This window comes from Lipophrys pholis, assembly GCF_963383615.2.
Source record: "Lipophrys pholis genome assembly, chromosome: 11".
NCBI lineage: Eukaryota > Metazoa > Chordata > Actinopteri > Blenniiformes > Blenniidae > Lipophrys > Lipophrys pholis.
This window is the reverse complement of record NC_137631.1, coordinates 17361251-17384228: the sequence shown is the minus strand read 5'-3', so window position 1 is coordinate 17384228 and position 22978 is coordinate 17361251. Positions and strand designations below refer to the sequence as shown.

Here is a 22978-nt window from a genome sequence, read left to right as displayed (position 1 = left end):
CCTAATCACTTCTCACATGGGTCACAGATATGATAAAAAAAAAAAAAGAAGAAGTAATGTCTATAAAAAATGTCTCCCTAAAGAGTGATATGTTTAAAGCCGGATGTTTCAACGTTATTATATTGTTCACCTTTGTACTCTAGTCAGACTTCATGTAATTAAACCAATAATTATATTAATAATGACGAATGCGAATGACGCCCAAGTTCTAATAAACTGTTATTATCCTTTAAGTAAACATAAAGCAGACCACTGATTGAACATTCACAACAGGTGCTCTCCTAGTCTTCCACTGCAGGAAGCATGTAGCAAAGGAACGGGAACTGATGCTGGCCCATTAACCAAAACACACACGTTGTTATTGCCTCATTTCAAAAGTACAACACACATACAATACACACGGTGCAATCTGCAAAACAACTGCCTTCCCATACATTGGATTGATACCAAAAATAGATATAATGTTTTTATATACTGTTTACATTTATATTACGTTTACATATTACTGGGAATAGCCACAACCTAATACAGGTTCAAATTTCACAATATTACATTTAAACAGCTCTGAGAGTGGTATGAATTGGTATGTGCACTTCACCGGGTCATTTTTATTTCTTTTTTTTTAAATGATTTTCTTTTTTTTCCCCCTGTTGCGTGTGTTTATAAATATGTTTGTGTGTATTTTTGTGTGTGTGTGTGTGTGTGGCACTGAGTGTGTGTGTGTGCGCGTGTGTTACACAGGTGTGCTTTCTTTGTATCGGCATGCCGCTCCATTGACCTGAGAATGTACTCTGTGGCACAGAGCTCAAACACACACACACGCTCACACACACACACCTCTAAAGTACATGTCAGAGGAGGAACTGAGACACGAGCCTCCAAGACACTGAACAAAGGCTGAGTCCGTCCAGGGTGATCACAACAAGTCCAATTTTGCTCGAGTGAATAATGATTCAAAGAGTATGTGTGGGGGAAATAAAGTCCATTTTTAATCACTGGAACAGTTGCAGTAATAAAGCGCCTGCTCGGCTGAGTGTGCACTGAAACGCAGCAGATAAAGTAGAGGTGGGCTGGATTTGCAAGAATCTTGGCTTTTTTTAATCTTGGATGATTTTGTGAAAATAGTTTTTCTTACTATCGTGTAAACAGTCTAATGCTTTGCAAGAGCAAAAGTGTGTGTGTGTGTGTGTGTGTGTGTGTGTGTGTGTGTGTGTGTGTGTGTGTGTGTGTGTGTGTGTGTGTGTGTGTGTGTGTGTGTGTGTGTGTGCGTGTGCGTGTGCGGCGTGCACACCCAGACTGCAAAGAGGCCCAAATGTAATGAAACTAATTCAGAATTTTAAGAAAGGTCGACACTTCAGACTTCAAAGCTTTGTAGAGAATAAAGTGCAGCGAGCACTCAAACACAATATTTATCACAACATGTACGAATGTTTTGTTTTGTAAATTTCATGGAGAAAAGAAATGGCGAGTTACACAGTGGTAACAATTTGGCTTCGGGGTATCTGGCACAATGAGATTTTGTGTAAAACTCTTTGAAACAGTTCCGTTATTATTAGATGAAGGTGCATTAGGAGACATCCCGAGTACCCCTGGGTAGACTTCTGGTGTCCAACACAAATACTGTTCAGAAGGTCAGTACTGAGGAGCTCCCGTTCACTTACTTGTCTTCGGACACAGAAAGGGCTTTTTGGGGGGGGGGGGGGGGGGGGGGGGCTGCTGCTAACATGAAGCAAAGGTGGAAAGGCTGTATGTTAATGAACAGGTATGATGTGTGTGTGCCTGAACCTCGTCGTTAGGCCGGACCATTAGCGGAGGACTGCATGTCTCTGTGAAACAAAAAGAGAAGAAGAGAGAAATAAAAGAAGCGGTTGTGTAACACATTTAGAAGCTTTGTCACCAGTAACATTTTACGACATCCGCTGAATGCACACGTCTGGACTTCTAGGGAAGTTCTGTTGAGTTTATGGCATCAATTGCATTATAAAAACACTTAAAAAGAGTGAAGGTCATCATTGTGGGGTATTTTCATCCAATAATCTCCTTCTGCAAACTGAAGCAGATGTAAAACAATCACTGGAACAACTGCATATGTGCTTTGTCTCTCACCAAGCTGTGATTTTTGATTGAGCAGACTTCCCATACTTTAAGAACCACCACTTCAACTAATGTGACTTAGTTCCTTTGTGAGAATCAGCCAAGCTTTAATAGCCATAAGTGTAGTATATTCTCTGATCCTGCTCACCTATTTAATTCAGACAATTTTGAAAATGCAGGTCACATCTGTGTTTGCAAGCTCAGAAAAATCTGCGGGTCAACAGGCGCCCCCCGGCCAAGGACTCTTACACAAGAGGCGCTTAAACTGGGATGAATCACTGATTTTTATGTTTGATGATCTCACTCCTCCTCTATTAACACGCACGCACGCACGCACACTCGCACACACGCACACACTTACTGTGAGGCAGCAGCCGACTGGTTAGTTGGACTGGTGGTGATTGGGCTGGAACAGTTTCCATGTTTTTTTCCCTTTTCCATTTCTTTTTCATTGCCTGTCCCTTTGTCTTTCATGGACATTTTGTCAACTGGCACCTTGTCTGCTTCACTGAAAAAGACAAAACAACATACATACAATTTAATCAAAAAGATAAGTTGACAGGAGCCTGTTAAATGTTTCTATGTAGCGAAGAGCAAAGCAAATATTGTTGTATCTGCTATTTCCCTCCAGTTGTCTGATCGGTTCAAAATGGTCATTTACACCCATTGATCTGTCAACTAAAGTCAGAGGGGGCTGCACTGAGGCTCACACTGCAGTTTGATTGTCCAAAGTGGAATGTTTTAAGTGTAGCATGCTTGTCAGTGCACTGTTAGTAACTTGCTAATGTATTGGGTTGTTAGGATGTTGAAATATTGAACTGGTTGCATTTGTTTGCACCATGCTATCAGACACACTGTTAGTGGTTAATCGTGTAGATTTGGCCTTTGCAAGGTTATAATTGAGAAAAGCATGATCTCATCACAAAACTGCAGTCATTATTCAACCACTACCAACTTTGTGGTGAAACTGAATGAGTCAGATACAAACTATTCAACGATCATTTGATCTCTAAAACGAAAGTGAGCTGTTTCATGATGTTTGAGGTTTAGGGCCAATTCATACTTTCCACAGTCATGTCACGAGGGTGCGTGTGATGCAAATTTTGTCAACTGCCCGAGGCCACATGGACCCCTCTCTGCGGATGTTTGCGAGCAGTCCAGAACTTTGCAGCATGTGGACTGCACTGCGAGCAGGCCAAATGTGCATGTACCCGTAACACAAAGTAGATGTTTATTTAAGGTGAAGTTGATTTACATGTAAATATGTCTTTATCTTAGACGTCAAGACTTCATAAAAGAGGACACAGGCACATTGATTGTATTACAGTTCTTGCAAGTATTTCTCTAAACCCAAAGAGGAAAACTAAATCTTTTCAATGCAGACCAACAACTACACCAAATTGTATTATAAAGGGAGTATGTACTTTTTAAAGTTAAAATCCACATCTGTCTTTGGTTTTTCAACACATGAATTGGCTACAGAAAGTCGTTTTATGAACATGAGATTGGTCCAGCAAAGGAAGAAGCAGTTCTGCATTTCCTCTACGAGTCACTGTTGAAGTGTTAGTGATTTTCTTTTTCATGAATTAGCATGGACCTGGATTATCGTCCTGTTAAATGCAACAGGCAAACCAAAACGTGACACTTCACAAGTCCTTCATATAACTTTTGGAAAGCATTCCAAACTTCAGAGAAGAGGACCTCAAGCACAACATACCGTCTGACTGCAGGTCTGAATATTCTGGAGTCAAGGGGAGATGGGAAAGAAGGGAACAGACACGAGGACGATGACATCAGAGGAAAGACACAGGAGGGACGTAATATTTCACACAAAACAGTTTGGGGGAGAAAGAGAAAGGTGGGGTCTATAATAGCTCTTCAGTTATACTCAAAACGAAGGGGAACACAGAAGGGTATGTTTGAGCGTGAGAAGTTTTACCTTGTGAAAACTGCCCTCTCATTTTTGGCATCCATGGTAAGCCGGATGGTCTCCTTGCCAGCACCTGTAGTGATGGTTTCTGTGGTGACCGTCTCACTGGACGTGGACTCGGTCTTGCCTTCTTCTTCGTCGCTGTCCGAGCTACTGGAGGACGAAGTGTCTGAGGCCACGAGTGGAGCTTTCCTTGCCACGCACACACTCCACACACACGCTGTTCAAGTGAGGGACAAGAAAGGCTCCGTCTTTGTTATCGAGGAAAGGAATAAAAGCCATCTCTCTGACTTTAGACTCTCCCACTGGCACACTGCTTTGTGTTAGGCTCAAAGGTTTACAAACTACAACATCCTCGAGTTGTTTTCCTGAAAAAAAGAATGACTTTTCAAAGCTACCAAAAGTTGTCTCATTTTCTGTAATTACTTTTTTTGTTTTTTTACTAAAATTGACCAAATCCTGAGAGAGTAAAAATGTCTTGACTGATTTACAGTTATTCAATATGTGCAACTGTGAAGTCAAGTCAAATAACTTTATTCATCCCCTAGGGGCAATTCAAAAGTTTGAAATGCACCCCTTCAATCCATGTTGTTATTTTTGTTGCATGATGCACAGTTGAACTTGTGCTTACGGTTCTGGTTTGGTTTGTTGTTGTCTGATCCACTGAGATCTGAGTCCACAGGAGAGCTACATCTGGGACCTGTTTCAGAGCTGGTGGACATAAATCACACTGATAAGAAAAGCCAAAGAAAGTACAACACAGCTGATAAAACTCTATACATGCAGAAATGTAAACTTGGAGGAAACTTTTTCAGCTTTATGTCTTTTGAAGGAAAAATAACCAGTATAAGTTGGATCACTGACATATATATTTACAGTATAAAAAGATTTATAGAAACGAATGTGATACATTTCAAACTTGTATTATTTGACATCCCAAGTCAAACATTGAATAAAACAAAACACTAGTGGAAATATCATGCTGTGAATCTTTATATCAAAATATGAAGAATGGATTTAATTATCAGAAACTTTAATTATGACTATTAACATTTGATAATCACTGACAGCATATTCCCGTGCTTTCACAACAACTTTAGAGAAATGAAGCTCTGAGATCTGTGATGCTATGGAGGAATTCCAGCTTTATATTTAAGGCGTGCACACACTCACCAACAAAACGGCTGGAAGTCAGTGAACTTGGCCCACCCTTTCTCCTCAGCCTCTGTTGCAGCTGGCTGAGAGGTTGGAGTGTCCCAGGCTGCAAAGCCCACTCCCGCTGCTGGAGCCTTGGAGTTCACCGCTCCGAAGTCTGCCACCCAACCAGAACCTGAGAACAAAGAGGACGACATCCTCAATGTCACCAACCTTCTCACGAGCCGTTTAGATAAAACAATGTGAAAGCATCTCACTCTTTGTTGTGTCAGCCTGGTCGAGACTCGAGAAAGGATCCAGGTCATCTTTAGGGTCTTCTCCTTCTTCAGAGTCTGAGTCTGCTGTGTCAGCGACCTCAGTGCCAGAAGATGCAGTCCGGTCGCAGCTCTTACTGGTTACTTGGCTTTGAGAGGACTGTGACCCACCAAACCTTGAAAGAAATTAGTATCTGTTTTATGGAGAATGTAGTGGCAATTCACTTACAAAAATTAAACCAACGGCTTGTCGTGCTGCGATAAAACACTCCATGTTGAGAGCTTCACTAAAAAGTTGTATGCATCTCTACCTGTTCCGGGACTTGGTTTGAGTTGCATAGTTTATCTCTTTTTCCTCCCAGATATCTTCATCGTCATCATCATCAAAGGGCTGTATCCTCTCTTTGGCGCAAGCGTCAAACGCAGCTGTGTTGGCCTTAAAAACAAAACCAAACAAAATTATCTAAATGTCACCTCTGCAGCTCTCCCTGTTCCACAAGTCAACACTTTGTCAGTTAGCTGTGACATTTTCCTACTGCTTAGTGGCTACTTGATTAAATATTTGGAACAAGCTGCCACAGAACTGCAAGATAGTTTCAACTATGAATTCTTCACCAAAGCTGAGGATTGTCCTGTTGGCTGCTACTTTTTGTCACAGCAGTAATCATTATATGATATAACATAGCTTTAACTACTTAATTGTAGTTTGTTTACTTTTTAGCAATTTTTTTTTCTTTAATTACTTTAATAATAAAGTCTTCATGTTTTTATATTTCAAAATCAATAAAAACATTAAAAGCATGAGAAATACCACAAAGCAATATACTTTCACTAACTGTGGAATAAAACTTGTAAGTAAACTCACACTGTCCTGGCCTGCATCAATGTTGATATTGATCTCTGCAATCCGGTCAAATGTTGCCCTACAAAAGGTGAAGAACAGACTTAAAAAGCACAGAGAATAAAAAAACTCCACTGGCCCACAGAGACAAATATTATGGTAGTTTACCCAATGCTGTCATCATGATCAGTAAACTCTTCGTCATTGAAACCAAACTGATCCACAAAGTTAGCGGTCATCTGCTGGATCTGATAGTCTGAAAAGGCCTACAAACCCATAATTCTCATTAACAGCAGGGAAACAAACCACGGTCTCCAATATTTTGTGTGTATGCCTGTGTATGTGTGTTTACCTGCTGTATTGTAAGCTCTTTAGGGAAGGGGCTTTCCATATCATCCTCAGAGGAGGGACGAGGGTTTCCAGTGCCCACCTGAACATGGAGACACAAATACAAAAGCCGTTTGAATGTCTGCACGAGACAGTCCACCAGCCATGAGATGTACCCGAGTAAGGGGTTTACCAGATCGATGGTATTCTTCATATTGGTCTCTGACAGTGTTTGGTCCACAAAGGTTTCCCAGCGCCCTCTATAGTCCTCTGGCAGATCTACATCAAAACACACAAAACAATCCATGTCACGAACGCAATTTTCGCATCCTGGACATAATCATTTGCCACCCATAAGGACAAGCTCTTCTGTCAGCACACCTGTGATGAGGCTACTAATTTGGGTGTGAACTGGGCCTTTTTCCAGGTTGTGGACAACTGTGTTGGCAATCCTGGTAAGATGTCCCATGTACCCTCTTCTCATACCACCTTCTGACCTAAACAAGAAAATACCATGCTGATTGAAATTCTCACCTTTTCACCATCTAATGTCAATCATATTAGAAATGCAAAGTTCCTCACTGCATTTTGTCATTCTCCTCCCAAGCCTCCAGAATCCTCTGGACAAGGTGGCAGTGTTGAAACAACTGAGAACAGAAATCGATAATCATGCTTTAATTCACAAGGACCGACACTGGCCAACCACTGTCGGCTTTAAATTCACACAAATCAGAAACACCTACATTAGTCACCATAAGATTATGTGCAGTGTCTTCAGAGGTTACTGGAGGTTCACAAGCCGGGGTTTCAGTCAGATCCTCCTTTTGTGATGCATCTTCTTGAGGATTGATCTTTTCCTGAAGTCTCATTTCATGAGCACAGGGCCGTATGATAGCAGCAACACAAAGCTCCACTTGAAGATGCAGGAAGTTGTTCCACGTATATTTGAAGAATAAGTCCTAAATAGTAGGTGTACATAAGTGTCACTTTTTGAACATTGCACAGTGGAATAGAAATGCAGTATGTTTGCTTCGCTCACCAGAAGAACATCCATTGTATTGAGTCTGCAGAGTTCCTGTGCTACGACTGCATGGCTGGAGGAGCTCGTATAAAGCAGAGATGCCACTAGTCTGGCTACATGCAGACGGGTATTTCCCAATGGTTCCTCCCACACGCCCAGAGAAGTCAGCATTGGATCTCGCTATAAATGCATAGTTAAACAGCACAGAGGAACTTAGAGAATTTGTAACATGCCATATAGGTGAGGTTTGTGATACAAGTGCAACTATTAGCAAACAAATGAATCTTATCTAATATTATCTAAACTAGATAATGAATAATGAGAAATTATAATACATTTAATTTATTAATTACATGTATTCATCTAGCTTATCATATCAAAACCCATTGGAATCCAAAAAATTACCCATTTTACAATGACACATTTTTCTTCTGTACCTTGGGTGGCTCCAGAAGTAGTTGGTGGAAGTGTGTCAGATGTGGCTGGATGGCCAACAAAATACTGCTGTTAACAGTGTAGCTTCTCTCAAATCCCTGAGCGTCCATTATGCCATCCACCCTATCACAAACACAACCAGAGAACACATGCATTGCGGCAATACAATGACGCATAAACACTACTGAATGTTAAATTCATAGCCAACACAGAAAATTAATGTATTGAACTTTTAATGAATAAACACAAGACAGTCTTATTGGAGCGTATTTAAAAGCCTGCCAAGAAGAGAATAGAGGCAAGAGGAATATCCTGATTATCCCCATATCCCATATTAACCATTTCATATTCTATTGAAGTCCAAAATATGAACAAAGTCTCTTGCACTCACACAGGCCTCCTGATTTCCAGCAAGGTGAGAAGAACTTGAATCCCATTAACAATACAGCTCTCAGTCCTGTCTCCTGAGAACATGTTCTGCAAAAGCTGCTCCACACACTCCTGCCTGGGGAAACACAATGACGTCCATCACACACTCTCTCCATCCTGTCAAGAGACTGTGAACTTTTGTGTGTTTCTCTCTAACTTACGATTCCAGCACAGTCAACAAAGGGTCCGGCTGTGAGATCTCTTGAAGCTGACCGGCCTGGTCTCTGCTTAGTCGAATGATATCACACAAAGTCTGAGATGCATTGGATTGTCTCTGACAGAGAAAAAAAAACACAAAACAAACATATACAGTAAGTCTGTAAATCATACTGATATCTTAATCACAAAATAAACTACTTATCATTATAAATGGAACAGGAGTCTATCCTACCTCTTCATCTCTCTCTGGGTGAATGAGCTCTATTAGTCTCTGGGCCAGTTTCTGTTCATTTAGCCACTGTGGGGAAAAACAATATGACATGATAACTGCACATAAATGTGGGCCAGAACTGTTGAATGTAATTTTATTTGTCTCTTACAATAAGAGTCTCCAGTCGAAGGGGGGGCGGCTCCACACAGCTGATAAGACGGAGAAGCACATCCATCATGGCCGATGTATCGATATGCTTCAGGACCAAGGAAAGGAATTCCTCTTTCCGTCGCAGGAAACTGATCACCTAAACCAATCGGACAGCAGAAGGAACACTGTGGGTCTTCTTGAATTTTTTTTAATGAAACTAAAATATTCAAGACACTCTTTGAGTTCAGCTTTCAGAGACTTTGAAACTTCTTGTCAAAAAATAAACGTAAATCAATTCATTACTAGGGATTTCACTCATTTGTGAACAGATAGTACACGCAAGAATGGGATCACTGCCTCTGGGAAGACAAATGTCCCTTAAGTTGTTTAAACACAGCTAGATATAAAGGCAGTTTGGCCATTGGTTTTTAAGTTAAGTTATCTCAGTCCAAAATGGTGAGAATAGTAAAAGGAGCACTACAATGTTTTGAGAATATTTATAATAAACAGATCAACAGTCTTAAAAATGTCCTACTTCAGGTTCAACCTAAACTATTTGGATAACATGGCCGCAGGTTGGCGTTTCAACAGAAAGAGAACTTTGGAGTAGCCAAAGTATTTATGTTTGCAAGCATTCAATTGACAATATCACCCTCAATCTCTGTGAAATAAATCAGAACATAAAATGCATCCATCAGCATTTCCATACGGTACCCTTGGATTTTGTCGTGCAATAGTGCATTACCTGCTCGGTCTTTCGTGTGATGAGGTTCCCAATTGTCTTGCTGAAAAAAGATGCCAGGAGGGGGTTAAGCGGGGATGGCTGCTCCAGGAAGGCATAAAGAGTCTCCAGCAGAGGTTCCTCATTACCCAGCTTATCATTGATCACTCCCACATCACATGTCAGCAGCTCACATGCTATATTTGGATACCTGTAACAAATAGAGACAACATAAGTTATTTATAATGACGCCGTGGTAAAATCTTTACCTAATTGTTCAACTTATGTTAATGTGCTAAATTAAAAGTAGAACATTTTTTTTTATAAAGCGAAACTATGCGGTTTTGTCATTTCTTTCAGTCTGTTTTTTCCTAAGCTCCAGTGTATCACAGGATAAACAGGGAAGCGATGTGATGTAGTGCACATGCAAAACACATTGTTTCCTGGATACAGTATACTACACCATCAGCATTCTTTACACAAAAGCACGTACTTGAAGCGTTTGGTCTCCTCTCCGCCTGCAGGGGGCTCTGTAGTAATCATACGGACCAGCTCCTGCATACATGGGTCCTGACACAAGAACAGGAGAAGTCTGCAAATTCCAAGGTGATGATCAGAAAAAGAAAGTCAGTTAGTAGATGTTTGAAAATTAAAAAATCCATTATGAGTCTGTGGAACTGCTGCAGCTACAGCAAAGCAAGTAACAAGCAGACCTCCTGTTCTGGGCCTTGCACTCCTGTAGCACGTCTTCCTCATCCATGAGCTCTGTGAGTGTGACATCTTCCTTGTCCAACAACGCCTCCAGATGGGAAGATGTGTGTAAATCAAACTTCCAAAACATGGTTGCCGTCACCAAAATATACACTTAACTGTCGGTCAGAATGAGATGAAGAAAGGGAGTTAGTGTCATAACTGTGTGACAGGCGTGACACTCATTTTGACTGTGTGTGGTGAAATTACCATTTAGATACAATACACAGCCTGTATGTTGATACTCACACTTGGACATGAACTAGAATCCTCAGTTGGATGTTGCAAAACAGAAACTGCCCTTATTGATACTGCTTGTCCAGTACATCAGTCAGCATCATTAATTACACACTGCATGTCCAAACACTGAAGAAACTGCCTTCGACCTGGGAAACAAGAAATCAAAGTAAATTTTTAAAAGATCATGAATTTCAACATCTCTTCTATGATGAACAAGAGTTAAATTCCATATAAATGCAGAGACTACACTTTGCACTCCTCCGTGAAAAGCAGGAAGGGATGCATCACTAACCTAGTTAGTGCTAGTCATTTGTTGCCATTATATACCCAGCCTGCTGCGAGGGCGGCCTCACATTTACAGTTTCAATGGTCTACGAGGTACGATTAGAATAATAAGAATAAACAGTAACAGTTCACACAGACCTGCAGATAATATTCAAAATATTAAGCTTTTGATTGACTGATATTGTGTTGATAACACCAGAAAACTACACCAACTGCTTCACACCACAAATATAATACAGGATCAGCAGAACTGTGCAAACAGAGTTGATCGATACTTTTCATCATCTGTATCTGTATATTATGCAACAGCACGACTGATTCCAGAAACAACATGCATTCTGTTTTGCAAGAGATTTTACAGGTATTTTGAATAAAACACCTTCCACAGCTCTTGCTCAGATTTGATCAGCTTCTTCATGTAATCCCAAACAGACTCCACGAAGTTGAGATTAACACTCTGGTAACCACACAGTCACTTCCAGGACTCCTAATTCGTCCTCATACTCTAAAATAGTACTTAATGACATCAGCTAAATCTGGAGCAAACCTGGAACCAACCAGAAGTTTACTTCAACATGTAACAGGAGCATTTCTCTCACACTAAAACATTTGCACATTACTGGATATTAATAAAAGTGACCTATTCTGTTATCCACAAGATGTAGTAGGTTTACACAGCATAATAACAAAATACACACAACAAATGGGCAAATGTATAATTTTACAGCATAACATCAGACTGAAAGACAAGGTGAAACATGACATTTGACTGCATATTTCAGATCTTTTGACCAAACCAGCTAAACAGGTGTCCACATGATGTGCTAATTGAAGTATTATCCCCAAAGCTGGACGCACATTTCCCGTTAAACATCACAGCCCCGTCCAGGTTTGACACGGGCCTGTCAGGCGCGCTGACATTGGCTTGTTACCGGGTTACCGTTAGCTATTAAGGGGCGATAACGGGAGCTGGCGGTGGTTTCGCTGGGGATTGGCCTCGGTTAGCTCGAGCAAAACATAACTTCGCGTTCACGCATTTCGTCTTCGGCGTCTTTCCTTTTACCTTCACGCGAAAAGCCTCCCACCAACCCGCTAGCAAAGCCGCACGCTGCTAACGTTATAGGAAACTATTTCCACACGGTTCACCGAAGAGGTACAAGGCTTGTAAAACCCTCCGCCGGGGTCGGGGGTGTATCGGGGCTCCGGGGCAGCTGGAGGTGGTGGTGGTGGTGGTGGGACGACGTCCTCCTGGTTTCACAACCGTCGCTCAGTTATCATCCCCCGGCCACTTGACAGCGCGACGCGGCACTCGCATTCCTTTCGTTCGGTGTGATTTCTCCCTTTAAAGACGAGCGGGTCTTACCTCATATTTAATCATTTCACGAGCATCATCTCCAAAAGCTGCACTGCAAGTCGACGACTTTGGCTGTCAGGTCATCGAGAGGAGGCCCGCAGCAGCAGCGGCAGCAGCCCACTCATGATTGCGCTGTTAGCTTAACGATCCTCCGCCTCAACGCAATGTCACTTCCAGGAGCCGTCACACGGAGGCAGCGGCCGCCTGCCGGCTGAGGGGCCGCCGGGGGGGGGGGCGAGGGGAAACCGTGCAGCAGTCAGTCACACAAGAAATACAAACAAATGTGTCAGATTTGCTAATCAAAATGGCGACTACCTGAAACGCAGTCAAAAGTTCATACTGCCCGTCAACTGTGTGAAAATAACTCATGTCACCGCAACAACATACTCCGAGGAGCTGGGTTTTAACTAAATCAGTCGCGGTTATCATTCACATCCATTTTGTTCATGAAGTTTATGTTATAAGAAAGTAAAAAAAAAAGAAAGAATAAAGGTCATCTTAATCAAAGATAGACAAAATTCCATTTAAAGTCAGGTTTGTGTCAAACATGAGGCCCGTGGGCCAAAACCGGCCCGCAAAAAGATGCAATCCGGCCCACCAAACCACCAAGCAAATTGTAAAAAAATTTAAGAAAAAGAGTTTTTGTTTGTAGTCATTGGCAAACATTATAACAGTGAACTATTTCAGTGAAATAGACTTAGTGTGTGCAACTGTAAAGCTTTACAGCAATAATTGCATGTTCCTCTTGTTTGGACTGAACTGGGAAAACAAACCACTCACCCGAATTGTATCAACATCTGTACTGACCTTTTCCTGCCATATGGTTATTCATATGGTTATTATCACGACATGCTTCACTTTTCAGCAATTGTATCTGTTAGATAGATGATGCTCCAACATACAGTTTATGTTACATTTGCAGACAGTGGTAAATTATAAAAGCATAAAATCTGTAACGGTGCAATATCAGAAACGGATATTTCTCCTGTCAGAAGGACTGACTTTCTGCCTTGATAACCTTTATTGCACAGACTCAATGCCTTGTTTCAATTTTATGCTGCTTTCACGCAGCCAGGGACTTTTTACGTTTTGGGAAGTCCCATTTCCCAGCTTATAATGTTCACATGACGACAAAAAAACAACAACAATATCCCTTTTATCAGAAGAGGGAACTGAGATACAACTCAGGAGGTGCAGTTCCCTGCCCCACTGCATGTAATCACAGTGTTTGTACTGTCATTATTTGTGGGTTTTTCATGAACACCTAGGAATCTTTTTCTTTTGTCTTTTTTAACCTTTATTTAACCAGGAAAAGAACCTATTCAGATCAAGCTCTCTTTCACAAGGGTGACCTGGCCAAGAGGTCTGCAGCACACATCACATAGATTCAAAACATTTAAAACTGATTCAACAGACTTAACAGTATACAATAGATACAATGGTGCAGATTACTTTGGACAAAATGTACAAGATGAACCGCAGATTTTGTAAGGCAGAGTAGAATAAAGTGCAATAGAAGTTTAAGGTGCATTCGTCCACTGTAAAAAGTTTAAAGGCCAGAGCGGGCACTCAGTAGAGCGCAGACCTTCGCCAACGCCACATTTGTTTGCGTGAATGCGAGCATGTGCGGTGGTCTGTCTCTCTGTGTTTGCCCTGTGATGGACTGGTATCCAGTGTGGGTAAATTTTTTTCAGCATTTAGCCAGCCTGTTCCAAGGTTGTGGTGGGCAGCCACATAAAGATGCCGAAGGGGAGCTGATGGGGGTCAAGGGTCACATTCAGGGACCCACTGTGGTGACCTGTCCACTGTGGGATTCAAACCTGTGAAGTTTCGATCCCCTCTGAAATAGTGGTGGACCGATCGATCCAAATATTATATTACTATATCTATTACATCTATACTTACGTTGATATTGATATTGAACCATACCAGTGCAACGAGATTGACATTTAATTTCAGTTGTTCTACTTTATGTACGCATGCTGCCCCATCCTTAACACTGGGATAGTTTTGTACACTTTGTTTATTTAAGAAAAATAAAATCCAGACATTACAATGTACGAATGTTTCATTATTGCTGTTTGAACAAGAAAAAAATTATTATGATGGTAAAGTATTTTCTGTTTCTCTATAAACGTTTCCTAAATTTTGTTCTAGGTTTTAATTAAATAATAAACCACATGAAAAATCATAAAAACACTTAGAGGACATGAAAATTCATCCAGATTGAGCAATTTGATGGCGCATTAACCTTGAATATTAAAAAGTAATGGCGATACTAGCCCCGTATCAGATCGATACCAAATCTTGCAGTATTGCACACCACTACTCTTAAGTGACATTAAAATAGACCACATACAAGCTTTCACGTGAAAAGATTTGATTTGACAGGGAATGACCCAAAATATTTCAAAAGACATTATTTGATGGTTGAATTAGGTATAAATCCAATATTTGGTTAACAAATTAATGGGCGTGTCAGTTTGCATGACTGCATTTTCATAACATGCACAGACAATTGCAAACTTTGCAAGAATATTGTAATTATATACACACACACACAAAACGTGTGTCTATGCGCAGTGCAGCCCTTTTTGTTGTAGTCCAGTTGCCGTCTGTTGGCATGTGTGTGACTGTGAGAGGGTGTTTGTGTCTGCAGTACCCGGCAGCACCGCGCGCGCTCAGTCCCGGCCGGCTCAGCCCAACCTCCGCAGACACAAGCTCGCTCTCTGTGGTAGCCGGTTAGCATCATGGCGAACGTTGTGGATACTAAGCTGTATGACATCCTCGGAGTTTCTCCCTCAGCCTCTGAAAATGAGCTAAAAAAGGTACGTAGCTCTCGAAGATCAATCTAAATCTATTAGAGTTTCCGTTAAAAACAACAACAACGACAACGAAAACAAAACGAGTAGAGAGGTCACCAGTGCAATGTGGCCTCGGCACGAGCTAACGAGCTCGGTCGGTAAACTGGAAGCTAAGCCAGTAAAAAATGCTCCAGAACTGAGCCGTTGGTCGTCGCACTGCGTTGTAAGGTTACTTATCGAGTTGTTCAGAATTACTGCTCACACTCTATGATTTTCGTTGGTTGTATACACATTTAAAAGATGGGAGCTGGCCTGCTCCATGAACCTTTTGGGGACCACGAGTGTGATAGCTCACCGGCTACCGAGTGCTAGGTGATACGTTCCAGTAAATAGCCTGCACCAATTAGCGTTAGCTTAGCAGGCCAGCCACCCCATAAAATCATTTAGTGCGTATGTTTACTGGATCCGCGAATAACACGTGATGGAGCTTGCTGGAGGGGCTTCATCAAATTAAACCAGTGCTGCGGATAAAGTTGTGTGCATTGGTACAGGCTAATTTCAACGCGATCCAACGGGTAGTTCTAGTAGCCCTCGGTACATGTCAAACTTCCGTTAAACATCAGGTTGTTGCTTATCATTGTCACCGTTACAAGGCAAGACACGAGAGACGCAATCTGGGTTCAGTTTTTTTCCCCCAGACGCTATCAATTAAACAGGATCTGAAAATAGACTGAGCCCCTTTGTTTACGAACAAGGTAGCTATAAAGAAACAATTGAATCACCTTGCCACCTGTCTTATTTGAAGTGAGTATCCAATAAATAAATTAATATGTGTTATTAAACATTGATTAACGATAATTTTGCAATACTTTTTGCTGAATGTCACTAGTGACAGTGGATGCATTTTATGGAACCTGACATAATAATTTTGAAGCCAACCGTTTTAAAAAGAGGAAATGTGTTACTGTCTATCTACCAAAACAATAGCAGGCTGATGGGTCAAGAACTGTAGATTGTGTACTGGCAGCTCATGTACCAGCAATACCTTGAGGAAAGTCTTCACGGCTTCATTTACATCTTGTGACTGATTGTTTGCACTCATTCTTATTTTCTTACCCAAACACTCACTAATAACACCTAACGCCTAAACAGACCCAACCCACTCAGTCCCGGAAAGAGTAGAGTATGTTATAGTGTTACTATAGTAGGATTCACAACTTTAACATTGAGTCATATCCGATCTAATACAATTTATTTTTCAAATAGGATTCAACTGACACAGTTCAGTAATTGTAATGGTTGGTGAAGAGTGTTAATCATGATATTAGTTTTCAGTAAAGTGTTTTTCTCAGTAGAAATCTGCCATTTGTCTGTTGAATGTTTTAGAAACAATACAAAATCTGGATGGATGGATCAATGCTTCATCGATCTTGTGAGAAACTCAACTGATTACATCATGATGTAAAATGTCAGCTGTTGTGATGTGAAGGAATTGGAAGTTGAGAATTACTGTGTTGATGTAAATTAAAAAGATGCGGACTCTTGTGGGGATCCTTGTCAAGTGTTTCAAGATGTCAAAGACAGCCACCCACTTGCTGGTGGCCTCATGTTTGTGACAGCAGGCCAATAAGTCAAGGCCGTGGCTTGGAAAAACAGCTAATACACTTTACTGATTCTCTCGAGCTGCTGTATAGCAGTGGCACTTCAGCTCAGGTCAATCTCACTGACAGGTTAAATAAAACATGTTCATTTTTGTTGATGTATTTTGTTTGTTTTACGTGATTGCAGGCTTACCGAAAACTGGCCAAAGAATACCATCCTGACAAAAACCCTGATGCTGGAGACAAGGTAGGACACACCAAAGCACAGCAGACAGAATATATTTAGCAACTGTACTGAAGGCAACAGCTCAACAGTTGGGGCGCAGACATGATGTCAACTTGATTTGTCATGATCACACAGCATGGCTCTTTGAAGATTAATTCTAGGTACAGCTCAGAGTGCAGAGTACAAGATGGATTTCCTCTTGAGAAAAAAAAACTGCATTTGATGTTTACTGCTTTGAGATTAATCCATTGATTTTACAAGAATATGACACTATAAGACTTTTTTTTTTTTTTTTTTTTTTAATTCTAAAGGGGATTCCTTGTTTGGATGTACCAAAAGCTTTTAGATCCCAGACTGTGCCGGGTTGTCTGATTGTTCTTTATTAATTTTTCCAGTTCAAAGAGATCAGTTTTGCATACGAGGTGTTGACAAACCCAGAGAAGAAGGAGCTTTACGATCGTTATGGAGAACAAGGTCTTCGGGAGGGGGGAGGCGGAGGGCCCGGCATGGATGATATCTTCTCCCACATTTTTGGTGGGGGGCTGTTTGGATTCATGGGCGGACAAGGCAGAGGACGAAACGGAGGCAGGAGGAGAGGAGACGATATGGTACACCCTCTCAAGTAAGTACTTTCCGGTGATGCATTTGGATGCTGCCATGGATGAGTCAGATATTGTGTTTTCTTACAACTCCTCCGTCACACAGAGTTTCTCTTGAAGACCTGTACAATGGAAAAACCACAAAACTGCAGCTTAGTAAGAATGTGCTGTGCGGTGCCTGTAATGGGTGAGTCTGCCTTTTAATGGTTCAGTTTTGTGATCTAATTGACCTTTGGCGAAGCCCCACCCCCCTTAGTTACTGTTGCTAACTTTGTCCATGTCTTTCTTTTGGTTTTTTGTTTTTTTGTTTTGGGAAATGGGATGGAGTAAACCCTGTTGTTTATCCTTTCGGGATACGTTGTATCGCAGTTGCATCTTAAATAGCCCAGAAAACAACAACATTCTCGCCACCTAATGCTTATCTATTGAATGCTATTGGTTCGTTTGCATTCACAGGTGGGGTAGAGCCAACGGTCAATTTCAAGTACAAATTGCAAATCTTTTACAATCATATGCACCAACAGAAACTTATGATACTACCTTTGATGCTTGACTGTGGTGTCTAGTCAGGGGGGTAAGGCTGGAGCAGTGCAGAAGTGTGTGGCATGCAGAGGACGAGGTATGAGGATCATGATCAGGCAGCTGGCCCCGGGCATGGTTCAACAGATGCAGTCCGTCTGCACAGACTGCAATGGAGAGGGTAATACTCACAGACATGGGTGATGCACAATGACGAAGAAAACCAGCACCATTTATGAAAATATCTAATGCGTTTGCTCGTGTGAATGTGCAGGCGAGGTCATAAACGAGAAGGATCGCTGCAGAAAGTGTGAGGGTCACAAAGTGTCTAAAGAGACGAAGCTCCTCGAGGTTCATGTGGACAAAGGCATGAGGCACGGGCAAAAGATCACATTCTCAGGAGAAGCCGATCAAGCACCCGGAGTCGAACCCGGGGACATCGTTCTCGTGCTGCAAGAGAAAGAGCATGAGGTACCAAACAAACTGATTTCTACTCGTTAACAGTAAGACAGCATTAGGTCATCCTATAAAGAATACTAAGAGTTGTATAAGAAACCAGTGCTACTCTTCTTTGGTTGTTAATTTTGGCTTTTTAATGTTAAACAGGATTTCCGTCGTGAAGGTAGCGATCTTCACATGGTCCAACGCATTGGCCTGGTCGAAGCTCTGTGTGGCTTCCAGATGACTGTCACACACCTGGATGGACGTCAGTTGCTTGTTAAATACCCACCCGGCAAAGTCATTGAGCCAGGTAAACGCTTCTTAAATTTCCTTCAGCAGAAGAAGAGAATTTATGCAATGGCAACTCTAAATAATGCCATCAATTTTCTGAGTTGAGTGAGCCGAGAGCATTTTCTTTTTATCTTCCAGCCTCTTTGTCATCCATTTTTGTTACTAACAAAAGACACATTTTTGAGGTTACAATCATCTTCCTGATGAATCCTCCACATTTTCTCTCCAATGCAGCATTGACAGACATTTGGATTTTCATTTCTACACCCCATTCTTATTAATACTGTATTATGTTCTTGACATTATCCTTTTTATCTTAATGGAGACGCTCAAAAGGAGGAAGCGTAAATGTTGAAAGTTACTCAAGTTTTAGATGGACACTATATTTTATTTATTAGAATACACAACATACACATTGAACCCAAAGCGTCACACTGCATTGAAAGATTTTTTTTATTGCATTAAGTTTTTTTTCTGTATGCGTGTATGGCAGGCTGCATTCGAATGGTGAAAGGAGAAGGAATGCCACAGTACAGAAATCCATTTGAGAAGGGAGACCTCTACATTAAGTTTGACGTCCAATTCCCTGAAAACAATTGGATTAGCCCTGAAAAGCTGAATGTGAGTTTCAGAGAATAAACTGCTTTATACTTTGTGCTAATTATGCTTAGACCAGGAATAATTGTGGTGTGTGTGGTTTATTTTTTTCCTCCCCTTTCTTTCAGGAACTTGAGTGCTTGCTGCCTGCTCGTGCAGAGAATCCCGTTATCGCAGCGGACGCGGAGGAGGTGGACCTGATAAATTTCGACAAAAGTCAAGGTTCAGGAGGAGGGTCAAGGAGAGAGGCCTATAATGATAGTTCTGATGAGGAAGGGGGCCACCACGGCCCGGGGGTGCAGTGTGCACACCAATAGAAAAGACTCATACACAGACTTGCACACACATAAAAGCATAAATACTCAAAACATCCCTAAATCTCGATGCTAACATTGTTCAAGACTTACCGCATACATACACACACACACTGTCTGAAGGAAAAAAAAAAAAGAACAACACATAAATATCAGCCCTCTCAGTTCCATGGTGCCCATAAGTCGGAGAGATCCTGGATGTATCATGATCACCTTGTGTTTATGGACCGTAGTGCTCATTAAAAGCCTCCAGCCAGAAAGCGGCCTCATTCTCAGAGGTTCAATGACTGACTCAATGATTTGAACCTTACTGTTTTCATCCCAAGCTTTTACCTTTCACTGTGGGAAACACCCGTCTAATGTATGAAATGCAAATATTGTCCACTATCTTGTAAAAGGTGTAGTTTAGTCAGTCACACATAAGCGCATGCTGCTTTTTGCTCAAGCTCATGGCCGTGTAGATTCTGGGTCCAGACACCTCGGAGAGATCCGACACCGCGCGCCTGCTTCAGTTTCGGTGTGTTACTGCTGTCGGTGCCGTGCTGCCAGAACTAACCTGATTACGTCCCGTGAAGTGTGTCCTCTGCACAGGTTGCTGAGAGCCGCACGTTAAGCCCACCTCATTCCTTAAAGGTGGACATTCATATTTTCAGAATCGTATATGCTGGTTCTGTGCAGTTTTCCAGTTCAGGCTTATACAAATATAAATCCCAGTTTAGCACCTACTGGACAGGAACCCTTTTCTTTTTTTTTCTTTTTTTTTTTCTGGAATTTAAGCTTTTCTGTCTTTGTTAGTGGAAATGTTGTTTTGAGACCACAGAACCTGGAGTTGTGTACTCTTTGATAGGAGTTGGGGACACACTTGTGTATTTTGTATGTGTGTAATGCAGTGGCTCTGTGTGTGGGAGCTGCTGTGGAATGTTCTTGCTTATTTAGGGTTGTAGGTATTCCTGCTTTGTGTCGGACTGCAGTGTGAGCAGACCCCATACGACGTCGGCTCACGAGGAAAAATACTGAATGTTTATTTGCTGAGAATCTCTCCCATGTAGACAGTCATTTTCCCTCTCCTCACCAGGACAGAGAAGGTCCTCTTCTCTTGCAGGAAAAACCACTCAGTCCGCGCCAATCCCTCTGTATTATACATATCTCCGCATCGTAGTGTTGTTAGCCATGTTGCAATACTCCCCCATCCCCATATACCTGTAAATAAAGACCAGTCCCAGTCCAAAGGTGCAGTCAGAGTCTACAGCAGTCCCCTCCTTTTGTCACAATGTTTTCTTATACCAGTGAGTAATGTCCAACATGTAAATGTTCACATGAAAGAGTTAATGGAACCACTGTAGACTTACAACGTGCACCTCTGTGACTCATTGTGTATGTAATTTAGGCCATATGGGATATTGTGTACACAAATAAAAAAGGGGAGGGGAGGGGGTCATGGGTAAATTACATTATTGTTGATGCTTATGGTTGTCAAGATGATTAAACTGTATAATAAACGAGAGGTTTGTTGAGATTCGTTTTGTTTCATACCCACAAGTAGGAACTAATAAAAATGCCACTAACAAACTCGGTTTGAAAAGAAAAGGTCAGTAACGCCATACATTTTCTGCAATGGGTGATCATAGAGAAAGTCCCAGCAGACTATAGGCGAAGGCATTGCACACCCTGGGTTAATGCATCATACATTGGTGTTCTGGGTAGTCGCTTGCTGGGAAGAATTAACCTTCAGAACCTTTTCCGTTCGGCCATAACATGACTACAGACAAGTCATTCATATCGTTTGTATTGTTTATCCTCTTAAATGTGAAGCAGGAAAATTTTGCATTTGAATGAGATAGACCGCGGCTAAATATGATGCTTTGATGACTGGGTTGGAGCATCTCCATAACTGCACCCCTTGTGAGGTGGTCTCCCGTCTGCAGTGGTCCAAATAAGGAAACAAGGTGAATCAAAACCAGCACGTCGGGAGTGAAGATCGACCAGTTAAAACAGATGCGCTGTTGTAGCTCACACCACTGCTGATTCTAATATGACAGATTTCACAGTACATTTTAGTTTGTTGAATATCATTTACAAAAACAGGTGTATGTCGGACTTGGTTTCCTATTTTATCCAGAAAAGAATTCAAACGGTTGTAGTGTCCCAGTCTGCACCATCCTCTGTTTCTCTGCTGTGAAGGACAACTGGACCAAGGAGTTCTTTAAAACCTGCAGTGTTCCTGCAGGATGAGAAGGATTCAGAAGTAAAAGTTATCTCCATTGTTTTTTTTGGTTCTAATGTGTTGAGAGTGAGTGATATTTACCTATCTCTTTTGGACTGCATGATGTAAGAGCGCTCTCTTCTGAGCTGCTCCAGGCGCTCTTTAACAATAGTCTTCTGCTGGTTTCTGTCTTCCTAAAGAAAACAAACAAACACAACAGCTGGACTAATGGTGATAATCATACAAAACCTGCCCGATTCGATTAGCTGGGGGGCCGAAGAACAATTACCAGTAGTAGATCATGTGTCAGGTGCTTTAGCCTGTCGGTGTGTTTCAAACCGAGCAGATCTTCTTCTGCCTTCCTGTTCTGGATGATCGACAGACGCTCTTGAACCTGAAAGGTAAAAAACAATGTCAGAGAACTTCTGCTTCTTGCTCATGGCCACTTCCACCATCTCTCACCCTCAGCAGTTGCCTCTCCCGGTCTCTCTGCTGCCTCTGTTCATACTTCCTTTGCATATCCACCAGGTTTCGCATTGTTCTCTCTCTCTCCATTGCGGACACTGGCTCTCCCACCCGCTCTCTTTCAGTCAGTGTTCGTTCCTTCTCGATCTTTATCTCCGAGGGGCTGCAGTCCACCTAGAACAGAGGAAACCTGCAGCTGAAAGATCACTTAATCTCAATCAGTAATGCTCACATCAAAAAGTGATCCCATTCTTACTGCTGCTTCGGGATGGCACTTCTGACTGTCGTGGTGACAAGACTCAGCTTCAGGTAAGTCCCTAAGTTCAGACTCGTCTGCAGTGGGAGACATTTCCACGACAGTTACTTCTTTGCCTGCATTAGCTATGTCATTGGATGTTTCAGCGTAGGGGTCATCAACATGTGGGTTTGCCTCTGGGGGCTCAGAGTAGAGAGGCGGCTGAATGTCCTGCAGACTCTCTGCCCCAGGAGAATGTGTTTGGGGGTCACATTCAGAAATGGCTTGTCCTTCCTTGGGTTGATCGCCAATGGGTGTCACATTCAG

At 41.8% G+C, this 22978-nt stretch overlaps 3 protein-coding genes across 5 annotated transcripts; 1 reads left to right on the top strand and 2 right to left on the bottom strand.

Annotated features, from left to right (window-relative positions):
- Positions 1 to 643: 643 nt before the first annotated feature.
- On the bottom strand, positions 644 to 12712 carry ppp6r2b (protein phosphatase 6, regulatory subunit 2b). Of its 2 annotated transcripts, none has more exons than XM_080475946.1 (25): positions 12366 to 12712; positions 10727 to 10863; positions 10441 to 10596; positions 10221 to 10319; positions 9752 to 9938; positions 9026 to 9163; positions 8878 to 8943; positions 8648 to 8760; positions 8449 to 8562; positions 8060 to 8180; positions 7641 to 7802; positions 7345 to 7560; positions 7184 to 7248; positions 6983 to 7098; positions 6795 to 6880; positions 6627 to 6704; positions 6443 to 6540; positions 6299 to 6356; positions 5745 to 5869; positions 5437 to 5609; positions 5198 to 5354; positions 4656 to 4735; positions 4034 to 4244; positions 2456 to 2602; positions 644 to 1826 (listed from the first exon to the last, which is right to left on the bottom strand). In XM_080475946.1, exons 3-25 carry the CDS (start codon positions 10566 to 10568, stop codon positions 1793 to 1795), a joined length of 2772 nt encoding a protein of 923 aa, XP_080332072.1. In that variant the 5' UTR covers positions 10569 to 10596; positions 10727 to 10863; positions 12366 to 12712; the 3' UTR covers positions 644 to 1792. The 2 variants fall into 2 exon arrangements, with proteins under 2 accessions (XP_080332072.1, XP_080332073.1); XM_080475947.1 differs by having other exon boundaries at positions 7354 to 7560; positions 12366 to 12567.
- Positions 12713 to 14857: 2145 nt separating this feature from the next.
- On the top strand, positions 14858 to 21263 carry dnaja2b (DnaJ heat shock protein family (Hsp40) member A2b). Of its 2 annotated transcripts, XR_013935829.1 has the most exons (10): positions 14858 to 15184; positions 16949 to 17008; positions 17383 to 17609; positions 17693 to 17773; positions 18153 to 18286; positions 18380 to 18576; positions 18712 to 18856; positions 19331 to 19458; positions 19563 to 20109; positions 20544 to 21261. XR_013935829.1 is itself a non-coding variant. In XM_080476011.1 (9 exons), the coding sequence occupies exons 1-9, from the start codon at positions 15107 to 15109 to the stop codon at positions 19749 to 19751; spliced, it is 1239 nt and encodes a 412-aa protein (XP_080332137.1). In that variant the 5' UTR covers positions 14863 to 15106; the 3' UTR covers positions 19752 to 21263. The 2 variants fall into 2 exon arrangements, 1 of the variants encoding a protein (XP_080332137.1); XM_080476011.1 differs by having other exon boundaries at positions 14863 to 15184; positions 19563 to 21263.
- Positions 21264 to 21526: 263 nt separating this feature from the next.
- Positions 21527 to 22978, bottom strand: LOC308116289 (uncharacterized protein). The gene is made up of 5 exons (XM_080474386.1): positions 22673 to 22978; positions 22414 to 22590; positions 22241 to 22345; positions 22054 to 22145; positions 21527 to 21969 (listed from the first exon to the last, which is right to left on the bottom strand). The coding sequence occupies exons 1-5, from the start codon at positions 22763 to 22765 to the stop codon at positions 21876 to 21878; spliced, it is 561 nt and encodes a 186-aa protein (XP_080330512.1). The 5' UTR covers positions 22766 to 22978; the 3' UTR covers positions 21527 to 21875.